We start from the raw sequence: 24,560 nt of genomic DNA on the forward strand, positions 1-24,560 counted from the left end.
CACGCAAGCAAAGCAAAACAAGGAATTCATTCACTACTTCCCATGGGCAGGCAGGTGTTCAGCCATCTCCAGGAAAGCAGGGCTCCATCACGCATAATGGTTACTTGGGAAGACAAACGCCATCACTCCAAACGTCCCCCCTCTTCCTCCCCTCCCCCCAGCTCCACATACTGAGCATGACGTCCCATGGTATGGAATATCCCGTTGGCCAGTTTGGGTCAGCTGTCCTGGCTGTGCCCCCTCCCAGCTTCCCGTGCACCTCCAGCCCTCTCAGTTGGTAGAGCACGAGAAACTGAAAAGTCCTTGACTAGTGTAAGCACTACCCAGCAACAACTAAAATATCAGTGCCTTATCAATTTTGTTCCCATCCTAAATCCAAAACACAGCACTGTACCAGCTACTAGGAAGGAAATTAACTCTATCCCTGCCGAAACCAGGACACTGAGGAAGGACATTCGGTATCTTGAGCAAAGATGAAGGTAGTGAGAGCAAACTCTAGGATCCAAGGTTCATTTACACTGTGTCATAAGCTGACTGAGGAGTGAACTGGGGAGACAGGTAAATTATGGAACTCAAAATATGCTTGTAGCTTTCAGAAGTTGAAGGTGTATCCCGCTCATTTTTCAGATGAAAATAAGTTTTTTCTTATGAGTTAATAATACATGGTTAAGCATTCAGCGTTCATAGCATTCTGTAATATTATATATCTTTTAGTACATACTTTGACACTAGAATGTATATCTTCTCAGTAATCTTTGTGAATTATAGTGAAATGTTAACTGAGGTTAGATTAGATGTTGGACAATATAGACATACGTTAATATTGCTAGATATTAATACTTGGGTGATAATGTTCTAAATTAATGTTGATCTGACGCTCCATGACACTGCAATTTCTTTTGTTTTAATGTATCAGTTGCGGCAAGTTCTGGAACACTTGTCTCAGCAGAGCGAAAGCCAGTATCTTAAAATCCTGACAAGTCTTGCTGAAGTTGCTACAACAAATGGTCACAAACTGCTTAGGTAAGTGTGGGAGGGTCATAAGTAGGTTGATAAGCTACCTGGTAGTTAGTGCCACTTAATAGTTTTAATAATCTAAACTATCTGATGCTGGACACATGCTGGAGTAGATGGATCTCAAATCTGTTTCTGTATGACAGTGCCTGTTTAGATCACTGTCTTCACAAGGACTTCAGGAGAGAAAGCTGGTGTCCTTGTATAGCTGCTGGTGCCTAGAAGCTTGAGTTGCAGGGAATTGTATTTTTTGTTTGGTTACTTCAGCTATGTCAGCTCTAAGAAGGGAAGCTTTTTAGCCAACCATCAATCATTCCTTTTTTTTTTCCCCTCTCTTTTTTTCTCCTCTTCCACATCTTTACTTTCTGCGTGCTTTCTTAGTATGTTTGAGGAGAGTTTTGTTACTTCAGATACTTGTCTCATGTTTGCTGGCTCTGCCTTCCATGGCTACTAATATATATGAGACCAAAAATTCTGTCTATCAGTGTGCTGTCTTAGCAGCACGAAAAGTGATTACTTGGGGAAACACATAAAATAGGCAAGCATATTTTCCTAGTATGCTTTCCTAGTTTTTGTGGCATCTGTTTGAGGGAGTTTGTGCAAAACACCTCATCTGTAATTTGCTGGAACACCAGTAACATTTTACTGTGTTAAATAGCTAGCAGAATTTGCTCTAACCTTTATGCTTTACTAGAAGCTAAGAACATCTTTACTGAAAGAGGTCAAGAGCCTGAAAGCATGAGTTCCTTACTAACGTGTTCTGGGTGGCTTTTTGGAAAAGAGAGGTTTAAGGGTGTTCTGTAACTGGAGAAGCCTCTCAGCATATGTTGTAGAGTAATAAGACTGTGTGCTTCTTTCAACTGGGGCTGGGGTGCGAGGAGCCCATCAGTTAGATGGAGACTAAATAATATATTTGTAGTTCTAGATCATCATGACTATCAGTTATGTTAAATTTGGATGGAGCTTGTAGATAACAGGTCAGAACTCCTAGACAATGCTAGGAAATTCATGACACCATTAATCACAGTCTTGTTCCAATGGGTGCTCGCCTCAATGAATGAACGTAAAAGACTGAAACCCCTCGAGTGTTTGGGATTAAAGTGCATAGACATATTTATGACATTTTGTTGCTGCAAAGATAACTTTTTGAAGAACTTTAGCTGTTGTTGGGCTTCATTGTGTAACTGGCTTAAAAGGAATGTGTTACAAGTTGTCTCCAGACTTCATCAGAGCCAATAGATCTCCCACAAATAAACTGTGATAAAGTGTAAAACCGTTCTGCAGGAAAGGGTTTCAAACTTGCTTTGTATGGGGACATCATCAGAAGTCGTCGTAGCTGGATTAGATCACATGAGGCAGTATTTGTTTCCATTTCAGTATCTTCAGAGATAAATTAAACTGATTGTGTGTTTAGATTTGATTTATTGCTGTTATTGATCCTCTGTATTGAGCAATGTTCCCTTAGTATGGCTGTAGAAACAGTATCTGTGTGCCTGTACTGTCTCTGAATTTGAGCCAGTATGTACTCCTGTACCGCTCATGTGGGTTGACTAGCGGAGGCTGAAGGCAAGTTGGAAGCTTTGCATTGCGCTGGATGGGCAGGCATTTCCAGAGATGCCTATACATAGGGTGTCCTGTGGGCTTTTATTGGTCCACTTCTCTTTGGTACTTTGTAATATGTCACAAGGGAAATGGAATTATTTTCTTTTTCTATTACAAGATACAGTTTCACAAAAACTGTCTCTGATTGTTCTTTCCAATTCTGTTCCCTGTCAGAGGCTTCAATCTCTACTTCAGCTAAGTATTTCTCAGTTTATTAACATAATGAGGATGAAGGTAGTACTTGGTGAATACAGACCTCCGAGCTTGGGCCTCTTTCCTCTTTCTCCTCCTTCCAACAAATAGTATGTAAAATGCACTCTGTACATTAAAACCTCCAGTAATGATATTCTTGCATGGCTGAAGTAATATCATCACTGTTAGTTTCCTGGGTGCTAACCCGCAGCCCATTGCTGTTGGGGGTTTTTTGTGTTTAGTTCAAAAGTGTCAAAAGTTGTTTTTGTAACGCTTCTAGCAGGTAGCCAGGAGTGCCACGAAGCTTCTGCCTGAGGACTCCTGCCTTGAATACCAGCAAAGAGCCTGCTCAGTTAGGATTACCTCCCTTGTGTGTTTCCTCTTTCCAAGAAACAATTGTAGTGTGACATGATTTGGTCTTGCTGGGGCAGATTGAGCCTAGCTGAATGTTTACAAACATGCTGGTAAAAGCTTCAGTAAACTATTAAAAGTGCTTTAAGGTGTTTTCCTATATATGTGGGCCCTCTTCCGGGAGACCAGGAGACTTAAACTGAAATTTCGCCAGGAAAACACTGCTGCTGAGGGATGATAAACCTCAATTGAAATGTTTGGGGTTTTTTTTTTTTTTTTTTCCAGTGCTTAAGTTAGCTTCTTGAGTTAGCTTCTTGTATTCATAGATTATTTTGGTATATAAGCAAAGATTTTACAAATGCTAATTTGTGGCTGTGACCAGAGCTTCTGGTAACATAATTACAGCCTGCTAGTCAGGTGATTTTCATTACCTGGTTGAAGACTTAATGTTCCTAGTGTTACACTGTTTACTCTGTGTTCCTTTCTTGTCTCAATTTACTGAAAGCTTCTCTAGTTCGAGTCTAGCTTGTGACAAGAAACTCATACTTTGTATATCAGTTTGGTAAAATTCTTTGTATATGGCTCTTCAAAATGAACACCTCACTGGCAGTCATTAAAATGTAGTGCTGAAAACAAATGTCTTTTGTTTTTACCCATGCCATAGGGAGAGTGAGGTCATGATAAAAGTACTGTGATGTTACAACTAGCTATGTTTCAGATTTGTGAATTAACAGATTATTAATTGCATCAGAGGTTTACAGCATCCTCTAAGGTGTCAGTTTTCTGGTGTATACTGATCTTACAGTTAGAAAGCATGCTTTTAAGCTGCAAGTACTTTAAGGATAGAATTGAATATGTGCTCACTTATAAATATTATAGAAGTGAGTAAAGTTCAGTAGAAAAAGTCTTAATTTCTTGCAGTTTTTGTTACGTGTTCAAGACAGAAGAATTCTTACTACTTGGGGTTTAAGGAAAGAAAACCAAGTTGAATTTGGTGGAGAATGTTATGCTTGTGCGTGAACTCATGAATATCTCATATTCTACACTGTATTGGTACAGAGTTCCGTGTTGGCCAGTTCAGTTAAGATGACAAAACTTTTAATATATTTGTTGGATAAATAAATAATGTAGTGGTGCTTTTATGTAGTATCTTTTAGATGATGTTTCTCTTGAGTAGAAGTAGTGGCATCTTTACCATTCTGATCCCTTGTCTGATTAAGGTAGTCAATGAGCATTTAGGATAATAGCTGGGTGAGGATGGGCTGTGGCAGCATATCTGATTAGTCAGTACGCTTTTACCATTGGATGCTATCTTTTCTGGATTGAAAAACATTTTCATCTGGATATCCCGATTTGTTTCGTACGTTGAGATCCTTACTGTAGTAAGCTGAATTTCTTACCAGCGGTTCATAACAAGTGTACATGTGCGTAAAAATAAATGAAGTATTTTGCAAGATCTGGAACTTGCTGTTCTTATTTCACTTCTAGTTAAAATCATGAGTACATGTTAGTAAAATTATAGTGCTTATATTTGACTTTTGGGGCTGGTGCAGGAAATGAAAGTTAAAATTCACTAGGGTTTAAAGCTTAGGGTTTGTTTCAGCATGTGTGTTAGACCCTACCATTAGATTGCTTACTCCTTAATATACTAAATTGTTTCATCTAGGAAAAGAAACTTAAATATTCCGTTTTTTCCCCCAGCTTGTCAAGTAATTATGAAGCTCAAATGAAGAGTCTCTTAAGGATCGTGAGGATATTTTGCCATGTCTTTCGCATTGGCCCATCCTCTCCCAGTAATGGAAATGACATGGGCTACAATGGAAATAAAACTCCAAGAAGTCAGGTGTTCAAGGTCAGAAAAGTATATGATGTTGTTAGGAAGATAGACGTTAAAGAGATGAATTTCACAAAGCATGCATTCATTAATCAGACATCTCATGAACAGGAAGTAAGTTTGGTTGATGTCCCTATCCCTTCTTAAGTTAAGCCTACCTCTTTCCTTCGCCTTAATTATTTTTTTCCCGCTGGATTCATTTAACCACTGATGCACATCTCATCTCATAATTTCTGTTTATTTCTTATTTAATATATTGTTTATTAGATGTTGAAGGTTTAGTTACCCAGCTGATTTTGGTAAACTTTGTTTTTATTTCTATTCTGTTACTTAAGAGTGTAGTAATCTCAAAATGTGGTAATATTTGTATAATAGATTGTATTAATGTAATTTCAAAATGATATTTGGAGAGTCATTGAGAGTTCTGATCATTCAGTTTTATTTAACTTCACAAGATAAATGGAAATAATTGAATTCTTAATCTGTTCATTGTTTTCACTGTGACCATGAAATTTTTTCCCAAGTTCTTGAATTTTACTATTACATGCTTTAAACATACCAGCTTACTACTACCCTCGCAAGGTTATTGATTTATAGCTGTTTTCAAACACTTGATTTAGGTGCTTACCATTTAGATGTTTAATTTCTGAAGGTTTTTTTTACGCTTGTTGGTTGTGGAATCCCTCTGTAGAAAATCATAGCTTGCCTTTCTGTAAAGCAGTCCTGCTTTCCTGCGTGCCACTCAACCTGCATTGGGTATATAACTGACATACTATTCAGAGCACTTAAATAATGAGAACTGAAGGCTAGTCTCTTTTACCCCATCTTCTGCCATAGTCTTACATGGCACAGTTCATATCACCAAATTTAGATGCCAGTGATTACATGAGAATTTTACTTAACCTTTGCACTTCTTCCAGGGTGTTGTGAAAACAATATTTTGAAATTACTGCATTTATTTGATGATATGTGTTCATGAAGTTACTTCTAATGACTTTTAAGACAGAGCTGTATTGATAAGGTCATGAAAGATGATACTCTAATTCCAGCTATATTTAGTTAAGTAGCTCAGTTTTTGTTTAAATTTCTTCTCTTGGAAAGAAGGAAAGCATTAGACTATTTAAAAAACAAGCACAAATGTTTGTTTCTGATGGTAAAATAGTTTTAATAGCGAATTGATTTATATTATTAATATAAATCTAGTGCTTGAGTGTGAAAAATACTGTGTGCAAAATGTAATGCATTGTACAGTACGCAATGTAATAATTGTCCTTTAGAGTTGTTCGCTGAAATATATTGAGCTAGACTGGCACATTGTGAGTTTAACCAGATTTCCATTTTCAAAAAACAAAGACCTACCCAAATCAGAAGAATAGTTTTATTAAAGATAGCATTTTCTAACAGTTTTAATGAAAATTGATTTAAATATACTAGATTAAATAACAAGCAGATGTTAAATGTGCTTAATACAGGAACTATCTGCAGTGAGATATTCTGTTACCTTTCTGTGTAGATATTTTGCTACCTCTTTTTCTTCAAGGTTTTAGGAGTAGCTGACCTCTTCTCCTTGCGTTTTGTGTTTACTCATAGCCCAAAAAGGGAAAAAAATGTTTCATGCTTTTCAACTACAGATAATTTCAGAACTCACTATAAAACAAACAGAAATATTCAACTGCAGTTTGCGGAGGAAACTGTATTTCAGCAGAATCACTTATCTGTGTGCCCAAACTACTTTGTATGCTGAAAGAATTGTTTCTCAATTTAGTATGGAGTTAAGTCTTGTGCAGTAGACTTACATTACACAACTGGCATGGTTGTCCCAGAAAATATCAGTAGTTCTTAATTGTGTAAAAAGAACATTTATGTTTTTTTAATAAATAAGCAAAATATATACTACTGTTGCATTAGCTAACAAAACAAAAATTTCAGGATGATTTTAAAATTATTATTGCTTGCTATTTTAATTTATTTATTTTAGAAGTATTAAAACCGAGGCAGCCCTTCATCAGGGCCGCTGTTGTGTCCATGATATTTTTAAGGTTGATTTAAATTTCAAACTCAGAAATACAAAACTGCTGATGAGAACTTATTCTTGTTTGGGAATGGGGCACACGGGTCTGGCAACACAAAGTTAATCTTCAGTTGTGGTTGGATTAGCCTGTTCTTCCCTAAATTTACAGCAACTGAGTAGCAGGAGATTAGACATAGTGCTGAGCCAATTGGATGACTTCCCGTTCTCTTATTCTTGCCTTCCCTTTTTCTTTTTTGTCCTTTCCTTGAAAACATGGTTATGATCATCCCTTTAACCTTTTGGGAGAAGGGGAAAAAGCCCATTATATCTCTAGATTATTACAATGGTACGGAGGCTACTTGAAGACCTGGCGGTTGTATGCCTTCATTGGTACCAGTACTTGCATGTGGGACATGCAGGTCAGTGACAAAGAGCTCCTTTTCTGGTTTTTGTTTTATTTGAGTTTTCTTGAATATAGGCTGTGTAACTGTTAGTACAGACTATTAGGGAAACCACAGAGGTTGCTGCTTCAAAACGGGAGTTAAATCTGCATTAAAAACGTCAACATGGGGCTTAAAGATTTTAAATTTGAGATCCGTATTGAAAATTTTAGAGGAAAGTACCTGTAACTTGGAATTTGCTGCCGATCTTTGAATTCAGTTGTTGGGGATAAATGTTGTAGATAATTTGAATTCTGATACAGGTTTTATGGGGAAAAACAAGTCTCTGACTGCTTGTTCATGTCCCATGTAAGGTCTTGAGTAATTTCCAGAGCATGAGAAAGTGATACAGGTCACCACCCACTTCTTTGACGCTCTTTATTTGTGCAAGTGAAGTCCTCTAGATATTGTCTTTCTTTACTGTATAGGAAGCTAATCTGTTGTTCAATGCTGTCTTCTTTCAAGAATGGACCTCGAAACTTTTATCTGGGGAGGACTGAGGGTAGCAGTGGCAGGAGTTCTGTCTGGTGGTACCCTTGTGGGATATGCGGAGGAACATTATCAGGCTTTATTGCATGGTATAAGGGATTGTTTCCTTTCCTTCTGAATGCACTCCCATTAGGTCCAAATAGATCTGTACCTGATGACCTTTAAAGATGTACTTAACTTGTTCTAAAAAGCTGGTGCAAAAATATATTTTATCCGGTATAAGAAATGAAGAAAAACTTTCCTCTGACTCTTTTCTTAATGCTGTGTTAAGGTTTTCTGTATTAGTGTACTGATTGAACATATTTTGAAGAGTTGTCACTGTAATCCAGCTTGGAAGGGATTGAAAATGTGAGTATATCTTGATCTGAGGCTGCTGAGGAATGTTATTGCTTGACAAGGACAAGAAAATCACAGGGCCATCTTTGCTTTACTGAAGTTCCCTGTATGTAATTCATTACAGACCTGGGCAATTCAGGCCTATTGAAATGCTTTAAAGTGGAAATACTAGCAAATTAAGACATCCTCTTGTACTGATCTTGCAAGAAACAAAATAGTCATTGAATTTTGACACCCAATCTTGAAACAAGCTACTACTAACTCAAATGAGATCCTAACAGAGAGACACTTTATGAATAGCAATTTTGACCAGGTTTACATTCATTACTTTTTCATGTACCGCCCTTCCAGTTGCTGTTCAGTATGATGACATATTAGGGAAACTTGCTGCAAAATATCCCTGTCTAATTGAACAAAGTTGGGAAGCCCGTAACATTTTTTCCCTCATTTCAGATACTGTTCTTTTCTAGAATAGAATTGTCTTCTCTGCTGTGACACAGTCACTTCATGAATTAGTGATCACCTGCTCCCTGTGTCTTAAAAGACTAACTATCTGTCACCTGGCAAAAGATTTTGCTCCAATGTCACAGTTTGAATATGGGTTTGATTTCTAGTGTCTTGCTTTCTAGATGGGTAGAGAGGAAGGTGTTGCATAGCTAAATCCTTGCATTTGAGAGACGAGGTATGCAGCTGTAAAAGCTCGGTACTTGATCACTCAGATGTATAATTCCAAAGAAACTTTTCTGAAAAGTGAGATACGAAAACTGAAGGTTGAATGGAGGTTTGTGTTCAATATGCAGTTCATGGTAAGAATCGACTGAAGAATGCTGACTTGTAGTTTTAAAAAATGTTGCTAATAGTTTGATTGAATATATCCATACTACACTTGAAAAGGTCTGATCATGGATGCTAACATAAAATGCTGACAGCCATGGATATGGAGGTGATGGGCAATATTTAGAGGAGTGCTTTATATCCTGAAGTTAGACTAGAAAAAAAAGGGAAATGTCAAATTTGCTATGCTTGACTATGCTTTTGAATGAATTTGTGATCAGAATCTGTGGAAAAACTAGCTTTGGAAAAACAAATCAGTTACAAGAGTTCTGAAAGGCATGCTAAGTCTGTGGGAAATAAAAGATAAGACACAAGACAGCAGCGGAAAAACGGTGTCTGGCAAGCTAAACATTGAAAAGTTTGGGAGAAGAAAACTGCATTTTAGTATTCTAGTAAATAACTACCTAGTTTCTTGTGAGTTACATGTTAAGAACACAGCTGCATTTTAATTCTTCAATGAATCCTATTTTCCATTAGACAGTTTTTCTACATTATGTTTTGTGGTGAAGGTTTGCCAGGTAGGTCTTGGAAAGACCTAACTTGATCCTGTATGGCAGATATTTATGTAGAAAATGGTACCCACACTGGAGGTATTCAGATCACCGTCTAGAGAAATGTGTGGTCACCGGGAGTACAAGGATTAAGTGAGTGTCATACAGTATGTTGAGCAAAGCCTACCAGTCTTGGAGATCAGGCTGGCTTCCCCTGAAATTCTTATTGGGGAAAAAATGGAAGCATAATGGTAAATTTTTTAATGGTATATTTCAACAGATTTTTTTAATATACAACTTTTACAAGAAGTAATTTATTGTATATTGAGAGCATGTCACTATTAGGTGTACTGACAGTGCTCCAGATACTGTAGACTTATGGTATAGTGTGCTGTGAACAGCTCTTAATTCTTAAAGGCAACTTTAGAAGATGAGAACAAAATTTTCAGTATCTGCTAAGTCTTTGAATGCTTTAATTGGTGAAAAATGTTGATGCAACAGTACTATATGGAAAAAGGAGTGCATTTAGAAGTTCACTCTTACTTTTGGAATGCTATGAAAGACTTGAGTCAGAATTGCCTCCCTGTAGGATACATATCCCCGCGCTCACTAGACTGTATGCTTGTGAAGCGTCCCCTTAAACACCATTAAGGGACAGCACAGTCAGCCCTTATGTTTTTTTGAAATGCTCATGAGAAAGCCACAGGTCTCTCAGCCCTTTCTCTCCTCTGTGGTAGGTCTGCACCTCAGAGCAAATGTGTAATGATGGAATTGTACCAGGTTTCAATTATATTGGTTTTAAGCTGCTGGTAGTGAATAAAGAGTGACTTTATTAAAATAAAATAAAATCTATAGCTTTAAAAATTGATATGTGATTCTGCTGATATTTGTTTCTATTTCATAAAGCTAGGTGTTAGTGACCCTTACTCTGAGACGTCTGGGGTATTATCAAAATGAGCTGTATGAGCTCACACTATGCATAAAGCACATCTTGCAAGATATGTGCATGAGTCTGAATCTCAGTGGTGTTGTCTGGGGTTTGCTCCATCTACCTGGTTAGAGGGAGCTGCTTTGACCAGGGCCTTAAAGAAGTGACGCACTCTTATTCTGGAAACTCAACACGTGTATTATTGTCTCTCTGCTTGACTGCAGCAGTCAGACAGTTGTGTGCTGTGTAACAACCGTGAGGCCAAACTCTGTTAAATAGTTCAGTGTTTCACTCTTTCTAAATTACTTTATCTTTATTCCATCTGCTGCTTGATTTTTTTTCCTTCTATATGACGTTTTTCTCTCTGTGCTCTATGGCTACAAGTACAGAATTTTGAGTCTTTGACTCTTATCTCTAACATGACTTCTAAAGGATCATTTAAAGCTTTTAAATGTGCATGATATTTATTTGCCTTCAGAGGATTATCACATCATTAATATTATCTAATGTCAACAAGTTCCTTTTTTGTCTGTTTTTGCATGTGTTTATTGCAGCCGCTGGAACTGCTCTGGCATTCTCTAGATGAATGGCTCGTTCTTATAGCCACGGAGCTGATGAAAAACAAAAGGGACTCTGCCAATATTACTTCTATTTTACTGAAGCAAAAAGGACCAGATCACCAGGATGCTACTCCTATGCCTTCCTTTGCTGCTGCAGGAACCGAGGGCAGAAAAGAGCTATCTACTGACGCTGGCGAGTCGAAAACATACGATGTTGCTGGGAAGCAGGAAGCTTGTGCTGATTGCCAGGATGTTATCTCCATGACAGCAAACAGGCTAAGTGCTGTCATTCAAGCATTTTATATGTGCTGCTCCTGTCAGATGCCTCAGGGGTAAGGAGGGGATCCCGTTTGTTACCTAAACTGTTACCATTTTAAAATCATATGCTTTCTTGGAAGAATGTTCGTGCTGGCCAGATGATATTAGTGACAGTCAAGGGTATGCTTTTTAATGCTTTCACTAGTTCAATTATTTGAATGCTTTTTTCCCCCGCTTTAATGGCACCGAACAGCACAGCAAATTTTCCGTAGTGCTGCTGCCTATGAACATAGCTGCGTTGGGGCAGATTTCATATCGAATGTCTAATGGCTCTCTGTAATCATGTGGTATACTTGCAGGTAATGTAATTTTGATCTCTTGAAACTTAGCTGTTCTTGCTGTTGGTTCTTAATGTGAAATCATCCCTAAATTTAATGTGATTATTCAACAACAGCTATAAGCTCAGAAAAAAAAAAAGCGAATTATCTTTGTGTATGAAGATGACAGCTGGGGCAAAACTTGTTTGGCTATATTGCAGAAGTTTATAACAAGGAGAGTTCAATCTCAAAGTAATGCTTGCTTGGAATCCTGTCCCCGGTTTACAAACATAGTTTTGTGTGGAACAGGCACTACAACTTAGGTAAATTTAATACCGTCAATGTCTGGTTTAAAAAGGAAAATGTGTCCACTGTCACTGAGGTCTTAGTCTGTCCAAGATTGTTACGGATTATATTTGTGAACTTGCAAGGAAAGGATCCTTTGGCCCTCTTGAGTGTAGGATTAGGCAAATATGGTGGTATTACAAGCTCCCTGAGGAATCTGGAAGCAAGGTTCCCACTACATGACAACTCTTGGTTATTCCCAGCCACTGTAAGGGTTTTTCTTTCTCTGTCAAACCTAGTGGAATAAAAGCTTTCAAGTTGGCCAGTACTGTTTGTCTGGGGCACGCTCCTCTGTGGACACTGGAAGACGATCTGGGGATCAGCACGTTTCACAAGCACCTCATACTTTCACTTTTAATTTTACTCCACCTTGAAAAAGGAACTGCTGGTTAGCCATTTCCCTTGAAATCTCCATCAAACCTTGCTAAGATAAAATGCCAGTAAAGTATTATTTACAGCAGCCAAATGAAAAGTGGAACGTTTATAGAAGTGATTAAGTACATTCCCCCCGCCCCCCAATTTCTTTTTTTAAACCAAACCAATTTATCTCTTTATACCGAAATTCAGTCGGAGAGGTGACTGTCTCCCTGTGTCCAGGTGACTTGCTGACAGGCCTTGCCCAATGGGTCTGTCCCTATGCATAATTTACGCTTCAGGTTAGGGAGAACTCCCATGGATACTACATAAGCTTAATTGAGAGTTATTATCCTAGAAGCCAGGAGAGTAAGAACTGTTTTGGTGACAACTGGGGGAACTCCCTGGGATGCTGGAAAGTAAGGCAGAGCACACCTGAATTCTGTGTTGCTTTAGGGCTTTCCAGAACTGTGTAGAGAAGTACAAAGATCTGAGACTTACTCTGTTTTACTGAAGTTTTCATATTAATAGGAGTAAGTGGCACAGTAGTGTAACTCAATACTGCTGCCATCTCCAAATAACATTTGAAATTATAACAAATGACATTTTCAGACAAAATAATTTAAAATGGCTCTAATTTTAGATTTGAGTGTCTTTATGTTTAATGGAGGAGAGTAAACAGAGCTCATAGTTTTCCATTGTTCCTAATATTCGTACAATAAAGATGGCATTTCATGCTGGTTAACATTTGAAATATTGAGGTTATTTTCTTTTACTTGCCACGATTGCTTTTCTTCTGCAAATGCTGATATTGAATCTAGGCATTCTTTGTTAATATACTGAAATACAATGTTCCAAGTTTTCAGCATCAAAACTGATGAGTGTATGCTAAAGTTTTTTTTTTCTTCCCCTCTGTATATTGCATCTTACAGCTTTGTGTGGCAATTTACAGGTAGAGAGAGTTCATTTTCTTTCAGGGAAGACTTTTAGTTTAATACTTTCGGATCATCTCTCAGACCAGAATTGTGTTTAAAATGTTTACGTTTGGTCTCTGGAATATTTTATTTGCTTGTTTGTTTTTTGTGTGGATGAGAGGAAGGATATGGTGAGACTTGTTTCTTCAAAATAGAGTAAGGGAAAGAAGGAAAATAGCTGAGTTTTATACAAAATGAGTAGCTCTTGTCTAAATTGGTGTGGGGAACAGCAACAGTTCCAGGATTGTTATCCTGGACTTTTTAAAGTACTGTTTCTCACAACCTTTCAAGGCACTTGATGAGAGGGTTTTATTCTTGTTTGCAAGTATTCATTAGCTTTTGCTGAAGCTAAAGGATCCAATTAAGAATTTATCTTTAAAAAAATGCAGAACATAGATATAAATAAATGGAGTAAAACTTGCACCCATGTTAATTCTTCCCTTGTTCTCCAGATATATATATATATATATGAGAAAAAATAAAATTTCATACTAGTGTATGAGACGCTTGCCTGGCAAGTAATTTTGTTACTTCTTGAAGCCATTAAATACCACCTTGCCCCCCCATTATTAAGTTTGCTAAGTTTGTAATGTTATTTTTTCCTGGCTCTTTTCCTCACTTACCACAATTTACAAGGTACGTGGTGGGAGTTTTATACAATGAACAGGAGTATAGAATAACGTGCGTATCGTGTATATTGTGCATATAACATCAGTCCTTCCATATCTGTGCTTCCATTGTTGTATTGAAAGCTGGAAGGATTCAACAGAAAAATGTGTATCTCCATTAGTTTGAGCTTCTCTTGTTCATGTAGTTAATGACAGTTAGTGGTCAGGTTGCTTGGCCTTCTTGATTATTGGCATTTTTGCCTTTTCTATTAGTTTATTAGAGATCTTAATGCTGCTGAGTATTTCGTTTCATGATTGACTAGTTGAACAACATCAGTTTCTATTTGCGTAGTATTTTATTTAAAAAAAAGCAACAATTTATGTAACTCGCATGCTTTTCAATTTCATTAACCAAAAGCATCTTATGATTTTTTTTGAACAGGATGACATCGCCTCGTTTTATAGAATTTGTCTGTAAACACGATGATGTCCTTAAGTGTTTTGTGAACCGGTAAGCTTCAAGAAATACGGTATTTCTAATTTCTTTTTTCCCCCAAAAAAATAATTCAAACTCATATTTTTCTCCGTACTAAGTTGTATTTTTAGGTTATCGTTGTGACATATGTACCATATGCACTTTAATGGTCTCGCCAAATTCAAGGGGAGTGCATGTTAATGAGTCAGAGCTCATGCTTAAATGAACTCTTCTACATATGTAAGTTATCCTTTTGTAAGATTCTGTGAGATTTCGTGAACAAAATCTTTTTCACAGAGCAACAGAATAATTTCCTTAATGGATTCTTTTCTCATCTTTGTTCCAAATAAAGCCTTCCCTTTTGACGCAGATAAAAACTTTCGTTCTTCCTCAAATATGTTATACTTAATGACTTCTTAAAGGAGTCTAAACCATCTTTGTACACTTGGCTTTTTCCAGAGTTTCTCTGGGACTGTCCAGTTTATAACCTTGCTTCTGTCTGGAGAGGTGCTTGTAATCCTCCATGCTCAAAGGATGAGGTAGTATAAGTCATTTGGAAACAAGAGTTAGGAAAACATTACGAAATAGAAGAGTCTGTTGGAACTTTTCTGTATGACTAATTGCATTGTCTCTTTATGTAGACTTTGTGTATCATGAAGCATTATTATTAGATCTCTGACTAACAGGCTTCTAACCTATTTTTCTTTCAGAAATCCCAAAATAATTTTTGATCACTTTCATTTTCTTCTTGAGTGTCCTGAACTAATGTCCAGATTTATGCACATCATAAAAGCTCAGGTAAATGTCAGGAGATGCTTAGTTACAACTTCTACGAATATAAAGAGGATGTTTTGTTTAAAAATAATATTTAAAAAAAATCCATTTGGGGAGGATGGAAGAACTAAGTGTGACCTCCAGTGCTTCTGAATCTGGGATGTTGAAAGATCAGATTAAACAAACATGGCAGCCAGATTTCTGTACTCCTAATTCTTAATATACATGTGTAAGTCCATTTGAGATGACCAATGTTAAATATGTCTTACAAGTCCAACTTTCAGTTAAACAGAGTTAACTTTCTATTATTAAATCTATTTGTGCACATCTAATAGATTGAGCTTTAAAATGCTGTGCTTTTTTTCTTAACTGACTTACATTTTGAGACAAACCAGAGGATAAATACACCGCTATTAGTTGATTTGGCCGTAGTTAATTAGTGGCAGCTCCTTCAGTGAAACATCATGTTGTCTTGTTACCCTTTGCTCTATTTCATAACATTTCCTTTTGTTTGTTTGTTTGGGTTTTTTTTGAGTAAAATCCTGATGTCTTGCATAACCTAAACTCACTTCTCAGTTTAACATGGGACATGAATTCAAGACTAAAGAGTTACTCTAGGGAAGACTAGTGTAGTTAAGTGGAAAAATTAGTGAGCAAACCCCCGTATGGAAGTCTGCTGCTTTACATAACACAGTAGTGTTAAGCATCTGCCATGTTTTCATCACTTACCTTTAAAAGATTATGATTGTCTATGTGTAGCGCAGGGACAGAGCTGTGTATTTGTTTTATTACAAATGAAGATGGTCTTTGGGCAATAATGAGCTATTTGGAACTCCTTCATTTAGCACACACCGGTTTACTTTTGTTTTGTTCTCTATTAGAAAGGTTCCTTACATTAAACTGTTCTGGTCAAAGACAGAATTTGTTGAAAACAAAGGTAAAATTCCTCTAACCAACTGGAACACTCCACCCCAAATAACTGTGGAGGGTCTGTTCCAAAAGCTTTATTTGTACTGTGTGTTTATTTTTAGATGTACATTGGTTTTGGAAATCCAGTTTCATTTTTAGGACATGGTATAGGTGTATTGTTTACTCATTCTTTAGTTGAAATGTGTGTTTTTGAAATTCATTACCTATGAATAATAAAGAGACCCTGAGAACTGATACCCTGTTTGTTAGACCAACTAAAAGTATGTGCTGTGAATCATGATAGATGAGAGAGGCCATACTTGTGTCATACCTGTCTCAGAACAGCAAAATGTCAATCTAAACACTGAGTCAAACAAGCTAGGACCTTCTCACCTAGGAATTGCTTTGGAAGGTTTCTAGTTCCTTTGGGCTGTTTTTTATTGCCAGTGAACTTTACTACAAATACAACTTGTTTATATCACTTGTGCTTCTGTGCTCAGCTGTGGTTAGTAATGTAGTGTTACATTACTAAGTGTTACAGAAGCCAGTGACTGACTCTGTATCTAGATTCCTTCCCTCCCTGCCCTGGAAGAAGTTTTGTGCTGTTTTTCTCCTATGCGGTGAACTCCAGTAGCTATTTCTGAATAACTGGTGGTCCAGTCTTTCTGCATACCAGACTTCAGCAAGCACTCAAGGGCATGTCTAGTCCTTTCCTCTTCCCAAAATACTGTATAGCATATTGAAGTAGCACCGAGTAACTCTCTGCACATCTCAAAAATGAATTGAGAAGTATGCATAACCACTTTCCAGTCATGCTTATGAGAGAGGAATTATTCAGTTGAATGCATCTATATAATGTGGTTTACCCCTTGTTTTGTAGCCATTTAAAGATCGCTGTGAATGGTTCTATGAACATCTGCATGCCGGGCAGCCAGATTCGGACATGGTGCACAGGCCTGTCAATGAAAATGACATCCTTTTGGTTCACAGAGGTATTGTGTTATAAATGGAATTAGTGTATCTTTGAAATACATTGAAATATAATGAATTAAGATAAAAAATTAATTGGTGCTTTGTATTTAGATTCTATTTTTAGGAGTAGCTGTGAAGTTGTGTCTAAAGCAAATTGTGCAAAACTAAAGCAGGGGATTGCTGTGAGATTTCATGGAGAAGAAGGCATGGTGGGTAAAATTGCATGATTTTCCTTTATAGTATTTATATATGGAAATATTAATTCTTCCACAAGTATTGTTTTGAACTAAATCCTAATTTAAAATAACTTTTATACTTTATTAAGAAAGATGTGGTTACTCAGTGTAACTTTGTGCAGTGAAAGTTCTATGTACTAATATGTTTTATTCTTTTGACATGCAGGGACAGGGTGTGGTGCGTGAATGGTTTGATATCTTATCCAGTGAAATAGTTAATCCAGATTATGCTTTATTTACCCAGTCAGCTGATGGTATGTCTCTGCCTTTTTTTTTTTCCTAATTTTAAGGTGTCGTCTTTTATAAAAGCATTTTTATAATCCAAGAAAAAAGTCACTTAATTGGTTTCAGAATAGAAGATTGCTATTTTTTACAAGTAACACTGACAGAATTGATCTCATAATATATATATAGAGAGAAGTCATCTATTCGTTGTACTTTTTTATAACTACAGCTGAAATTTTTTTATTAATTTGGAATTTCCTTGATTTTCTTCTCTCTTTTGTAAGAGGAGAGCGAGTTGTTGGTTTTGATGAATCCATGGTATTTCTGCCTGGTAGTAGGAGGACATGGCACTTTGAGAACAGTATTAGAAAGTGTTTTCCTTTCTTCTGCATCTGCAAGGGAACTGTGGAGGTATTCCTTTATTTCCTTTTAGAAATCCACAAATTCAATCAGTTAATTTGTGTGGTAAACCCAGATGTTGATCTCCACAGGTCTACCTTGTGTTTGACTTTTTGTCTTTTGGGTGCTTCATATAAAGCAAATCTTTATCAATAAAAGATTTCACATCATCACCAGTGATAAATGTTTTGCTTTCCACCTTACAGAGTCTTGGGAAGTGGCAAGGAATTCGGTCACCAGTAGAGGCATAGATTAGTTCCTGAAAGTTAAAAGGAAAAGTTCAGGGACATCTGTTTGAGGTGGTCTTTTCCAAGGAGACCAGGACTGGACTGTCTCCTGTTTGCATCTGGCTGGAGCCAGATTAAAGGAAGTAGATGTGTTCTGATCCTTCCTTTGAGCTTGTTCACAAGTTGATAGAAGCGTGGCCCATTAGAGTGAGCAAAAAATGCACATAGCAATATAGTAAGATGGAGGATGAAATTTAGCAGATCATGATTACCGTTGATGATGATTATTTTAGAGTGGTGCCTTGGAGAGTGGCTAAGCAGTATCATTGTAATAATAGAATGTCATTACATTCTAATACATTTCTTTCTGATGTCTCTTTTTGGTGTAAACAAAAAACCCTGAACAATCTTCCAGAACGCCAAAATAAAACTCTTTCAGTGGTTTCAGATGCTTTAGTGTATTTGATAAATACGAACTTCACTTCAAAAAAAAAAAAAAGTCATGGAACATGATAATCCTTTTATTTTATAGGAACAACTTTCCAGCCCAACAGCAACTCTTCTGTAAATCCAGATCATTTGAACTACTTCCGTTTTGCAGGCCAGATCCTGGGGCTCGCTCTGAATCACAGGCAATTGGTGAACATCTACTTCACGAGGTCATTCTACAAACATATTCTTGGTATGGTTTTATTAAAATCCTGTTTATTAGTCATATCAGTTGTCTAAGCAGTAAACCTTTTCCTTTTTTACTTTTGTGTGTGTGTTAAAAGTGAAAAAGTCTTGGAAATGAATGTCTTGCTAATCTTTTATGTACATAAGAGTCACAACATAATATGGCAGTAATTGCTATTCCAGTCTGAGCCTCTCTTGGGAACTGTTATAGTTGCAAAATACAGAAATACATTAGCAAAACTATGTGGGAATTTTATACAGTTAGCAACTTTTAATAAAATAGCTAATCTTTCAATTTATATTTGAATATGAATCTTAAATTAAAAACAAGGAAGGCATTATTAATCTGTCCAAAGCATAATCATATAATTTAGTTGTCTTTAACGTTGCTGACTAGGAATGCCTGAAAGGCAGACTAGTGCAGCCAATTGTTTTTGTGGTGTATGCAATTCTTTGCATCACAGTTGTGAAATTCATCTGTCCTGCCATGTGATGTCACTCTTGAGAAATGAAAATAATTGTTCCCAAGTTAACTTAGGACAGACTTACAAAGTTGATAATGTTTATCAACTCTGGCAAAAATTTGTCAGGCATTCTTAAGTATGCCTGCAGTTCTTCAGTCATGTAATGTTTTAGCAAGGTGAATCCATACTGTTGCGAACCTCCCTGTCTACCCGCACCAACAAATACTACTTATTTCCTGAAATAGTGTTTCAGAACTAATGCAGGTTCATCCTGTCTCCTTCCTAAGGAAAGTTAATTCATACGCTTTACTGTAGCATTCAAGAGGATTGGTCAGAAGTCTCTATAAAAATGTAACTTTTTAATAGAGAAGGACCACTGTTAGCTGGTGGTATCTGTGGTCTAGGGCTCTTCTCCGCTCTTCTTTGAGAACCTTTGTGCCTCTTGATTGTCGAACATGATGCCCCTGTTCTGCATTGTCATGAAAAACTTTTCCTCTTGCATGAAGATGTGATGGAAGGGTAAATTCCCTTTGCATTCCTGTTACTCCTCGAAGTACATAAATTCCTTTGTTGCTGCATGCAGAATTTCCTTTGTCTTTAATCTTTGGAAGTATAAGATAGCTTGATGTCTAGAAGTTTTACTTTTCCTCAAGAGCCACTCCTTACCACTGTTACCGTAAGTCGGCAGATGAAAAACTCTCTAAGACTCAATTTGGAGTTTTAGAAAGCAGGCATTCTTTATTGCGGTGCCGGGCGCACAGGGGATCGCTCCACCTAGTGTGCGCGCTGGGCTGCTCAACTATGGGAGTTATGTACAATCAGAATATACATATTCATTAAATTTCTAAGAAATGATTAGCATATTCATGTTATTTCTTGGAACTCATTAACATATGCAAAAGTCTTTAACGCATGCGCTCTTATGTTCATTGGTGGTCTTCCAGGGTCCTCTGGTGGTCGTCGATAGTCTTCCCCACTGCGTCCACTAATTGAACTCAGTCTTTTCACCTAGTTGCAGTAGCTGATTTCAGCATAACTTCCTTATCCATTCCACCCCTGTACACAGAGCTTCAAGGATTCCTTTTATCTATGGAATGTCCAGTCTGCAGAACATTTAGCTACTTTGCTTTGACAAAAAAACCCGTGTGTCTCCTTAGTATTTCGGTATCACCTTTGTCTTTAATCTTTGGAAGTATAAGATAGCTTGATGTCAGAAGTTTTACTTTTCCTCAAGAACCACTCCTTACTTTAAGACCTAGCAAGGTTTTCAAGGAATTGTTTGCATCTCATTCTGTTTTTCTGTAATCATTCTGTCTACTTACAGCCTTCCTGTGATGTTTGCTGAGTCCAGGACAGATCAACTCTTAACTTCAGATTTACTGTTCTCTTCCCTGAAAGTGTTCAGGGAACACTACTGCAGTTTGTTGATGGTGCAGGCTCAGTCATCTTTGTCAAGATCTTCTTGACAAAGGGATTCATTTTACTTCTCTCCCTCAGTCCTGCTTTCTGCTGCAGGAGAGTGACTGTGTACTGGGCGAGAGGCAATGGAGGAAAGCCAATCTGAAGCAGCACCATGTTGGCAATGCCTCGCTGGGCTTCCCTATTCACTGATCTTCACGTAGGAAAGCGGTTCCAAAGTAGACATATCTTTGTGTGGCACAACTTGGCACTCTGGGTAAGGGTTGGCCTCTGACATAAAGAGATGCCTCTCTGTGAGCAGAAGAATGAGACTTACAGGCTAATCTCCGTGTGATGTATTCACAAAGGAGAAAAACATCTTTTTCTGCTATTCAGTGACACCTTGAGAATAATCAAGTGTTGCCCTTGTCACCTCTTTTGGAAATGAGTCCTAATGCATTTGGGTTCTTTTCTAGTTTGACTTGTGATTATATACTGGATTTGTTGGTTTCTGAATTGATAAGATGACCTATTATTTGCTTTTTTTTTTTTCATTTTGCTAGAGTAACTGTTGCAAATGAAACAGCAGTGCGTAATCTCTGTTAGTAAGATCTCACCAGTCCCTCTTAGTAAGGTCTTGTCATGCTGTTGAACAGGCATCCTGGAACTCTCTAGAGGTTTGTGCACATTCAACGTCTTTAAGTTCAAAAGGTTCACATGTTTTTATCACTTGTTACTTACCAGACACAGAGAACTGGAAAAATTACACCTCCGCTTCCCAAGGTGGTTGCTTTTTCTGCCTCAATCACAGTGGTTTCTTTAAACCTTTCCAAGGCCTTTTCCCTCAGCTTTGTGCATCTCCTCTTTTCGTGTTCAAGGAACCCAAGTTGCACAGCAGCAGATGCTCCTGAGGGGCTTTTGTTTTATTTTTGTTTCAGGTTCCGCTATGGGTTATGCTAACTGTTGTTCATGCCAAATACAAGTTACCAGGTTACAGATATAGAGATTCCCTTCAGCTACTTGTCAGGCCTTAAGTAATGGAGTATGAAATCTTTTGAAGCCTGAGACTGTTTCCATTCCTTCGGTTTCTCACCTTGCACCGAGATCCTTGCTTTCTGTAGCCTTTCCTGTTGATGGCACTGAATCCACCAGTTGTGTGGCAAGACCTCCTGTATCTGAGGAACAGTGTGAAGCTCTTTCAAAGGAACTCTTCTCTTTAGTCAACAAACATGACGTAGAAGTGCCTTAATTAGAAGCCGAAACCTGTATGAACAAATGTGGCTACTTTTTTGAGACTCAGGTGGGTGCATCACCTTTTTTCACTGTGCTGAATTGAGATTGTTCTGCGACAATATCTCATAGGCAAGGAAAGATCACCAACTTAAGTGATGACCCAGGGAACACACAACTAATGTGCTTTATAAGATGTTAGATATGTAGCTTGCATGATTTTTTTGTATGCTGTGAAATCAAACATGATTCCATAGCTCTTCATGTTTATTAGGGTTGCACTGTATTACGGATGTAGAACTGAGGCAGAAATACAGTCAGAAGTTAATAAGGCCTCTTAGGTTTCTTTTTCTCAAACTTCCTCTAAGTCTGCCTTCTGCTTAAACAGGGAAGGAGAAAATAACTTCACTAGGGCTGTTGTCCACTTACTTTGTATTTTTTCGAAGAAGCCAATTACTTTTCTGTTTGGAAAAGGAAACTTCCACCTCCAACCCACAAAGACATGTAGCAGATAAATTCCTAACTGTGCTATCTGCTGTTAGACTTAAGTCCCCTCTTTCACAGTATAATAGAAAATACTCCTTGAAATGGCATAAACAAAAGTAAAAATTAATTTCTGGGTCAGTGTATTTTGAGCTGGAGGCCTTAAATCCTTGAATACTTACTGAACTTGTCTCAAAGCTTACCTGTAGTATCTCTTTGAAGTTCTCTGTTGCACAGAAATACCTGTTTATCACAATTATGCTAAGATAGATTTCCTTTTCAAAATACAGGTGCCTTTAGGGTGTAGCAAGAGAAAGATACATAGTATTTCATGGGATTCAAATTTTGTCCTGATAAATCTGACGGAGTTTCTTTATAACTGTCTGGCTTGAGTCTATTGATTGGTAAAACATCTGTCAAGCAAATGAGTGAGCTTAGTGCTTTGGTCTCACAACATGCTAACTACGAGTGTAGTCTCATTGTAACGCTCCAGTTCAGTTTCTTCTCTAACGGAGTCTCTGATTCCTACATTTCAGTCTCCTTTTCCCACATGTTTTGCTTATATCTCTGAGACATAATTGTTTCCACATTTCATATGTGAAATGCACATATGCTTACTAGTTGGCAAAAGTGGAAGTCCTCTAGAAACTACTAGACAATTGTTAGGTTTTTTTTTTGAGAGATGACAGTGAAAACTCATTAGTAAATTACCTATCCCTCTCTTAAACTGGAGCATTGCTTGATTTTATTAGAAAAACAATGCCTTACAGCTTGTGTACACACCACTTCAGCACTAGTCAGCTCTTCCAGGGAGATACTGTAACAGTTTTTGTACTCACATGTTCGCACCGGCTGCTAACCTTTGAATTTTGTGTTACTCTGGGGTACTGCTTCTGCAGACCATAGTGTGCTAAGACTTCTAATAACGGGCACCCTTCACAATGCACAGAAGATGGTGAAGCAAAGAGAGTACTTCCCGATAACTTGCTTTTCTGTAAACCTGCTACCACTCTCACCCCCTGTCCCTTTTCCCAGGTATCTATCTGTCTTGGTAGAGTTAAAGTATTTATCATGACAGAGTTGAAGTAATTGGGGTTTGCTTTCTTGTGTACTGAAGAGGGTAGTTCTCTTGCGCAAAGTCAGGGTCACCTTGTTCTGGGCACATTTACTCAAATTTGTTTGAGTGCCATGTCTGCGAAGGGGCTGTAAATAAGCAGTTTCTATTCTTGGATAAAAGTCAAACTTCTAGCAAACCTCTTCTTAATGCTTCTAAATGACTTACAAGTTCAGTTTGAAAATGTAAAATTCCTATAATTTTTTTCAATTGTATAGTAGGTCTCATAGCAAACATGATTAAAAAGAAGAAAACTGAAGAGCGAAGGAGTTCTCTAAGTACAGAAAGGTTGCCTTCCCCCCCCAGTTCTAAATAATTTTCTGGGGGAAAAGATATTATTGTATAGAAAAATGATATTTGTGTTTCTAAAAGTTACGTAGAAAACTTTAAGATTTTTTAGGAAACTCATTTAACATTGTATGTTCTTCATGGTTAGATGCTTTTACTGAAATCCATTAGCGAGCTAAAATTGTGCACATCATTGTTGCTCAAGTGATATGCCATTTGCTTCACTGGGAAGAAAAACATACAGAGGAAACTTGATTCTTTAATACTTTTAAAATGTAGTAAGTACAGTTCTGCTGTAGTTAGTAATGGTGAATCCCTGTCTCCCTTTTCCTATTACTGCATTATTCTGGTTTCTCTCTAGAGGGCAATCTTCTACCATATATTAAGTTAGAACCTTTTTGCTTTATCCTATTTATTTGGGGGGTTTTGTCTCTTTGTTTTTTCTAGGTATACCTGTAAATTATCAGGATGTAGCATCTATTGATCCAGAGTATGCAAAGAACTTGCAGTGGATTTTAGATAATGATATCAGTGATCTGGGTTTAGAGCTGACCTTCTCTGTTGAGACTGATGTGTTTGGAGCAATGGAAGAAGTGCCACTGAAGCCAGGGGGTGCAAGTATACTTGTTACACAGGAAAACAAGGTGAGTATACAGGTTTATTCAGAAGTTGAGAGAAGAAAAGCAATTGGACTGACTTTCTGAATAACTGGAAGCGTAAATGGTATACCCGTTTTGAAGGAAATAAACAAAA

General features: G+C 37.4%; 1 protein-coding gene across 1 annotated transcript in view; it reads left to right on the top strand.

Annotated features, from left to right (window-relative positions):
* The window catches only part of HACE1 (HECT domain and ankyrin repeat containing E3 ubiquitin protein ligase 1), a 50,203-nt gene that overhangs the window by 13,121 nt on the left and 12,522 nt on the right, over nt 1-24,560 (top strand). Inside the window, exons 9-18 of the mRNA XM_009327930.1 lie at nt 917-1,023; nt 4,861-5,107; nt 11,077-11,414; nt 14,381-14,449; nt 15,124-15,211; nt 16,977-17,088; nt 17,180-17,277; nt 17,471-17,558; nt 18,688-18,837; nt 24,255-24,451. Of these exons, the coding sequence (XP_009326205.1) occupies nt 917-1,023; nt 4,861-5,107; nt 11,077-11,414; nt 14,381-14,449; nt 15,124-15,211; nt 16,977-17,088; nt 17,180-17,277; nt 17,471-17,558; nt 18,688-18,837; nt 24,255-24,451 (1,494 nt within the window). The remainder of the gene's footprint in view (nt 1-916; nt 1,024-4,860; nt 5,108-11,076; nt 11,415-14,380; nt 14,450-15,123; nt 15,212-16,976; nt 17,089-17,179; nt 17,278-17,470; nt 17,559-18,687; nt 18,838-24,254; nt 24,452-24,560) is intronic.

Source organism: Pygoscelis adeliae, unplaced genomic scaffold (assembly GCF_000699105.1).
Source record: "Pygoscelis adeliae isolate BGI_AS28 unplaced genomic scaffold, ASM69910v1 Scaffold76, whole genome shotgun sequence".
Taxonomy (NCBI): domain Eukaryota; kingdom Metazoa; phylum Chordata; class Aves; order Sphenisciformes; family Spheniscidae; genus Pygoscelis; species Pygoscelis adeliae.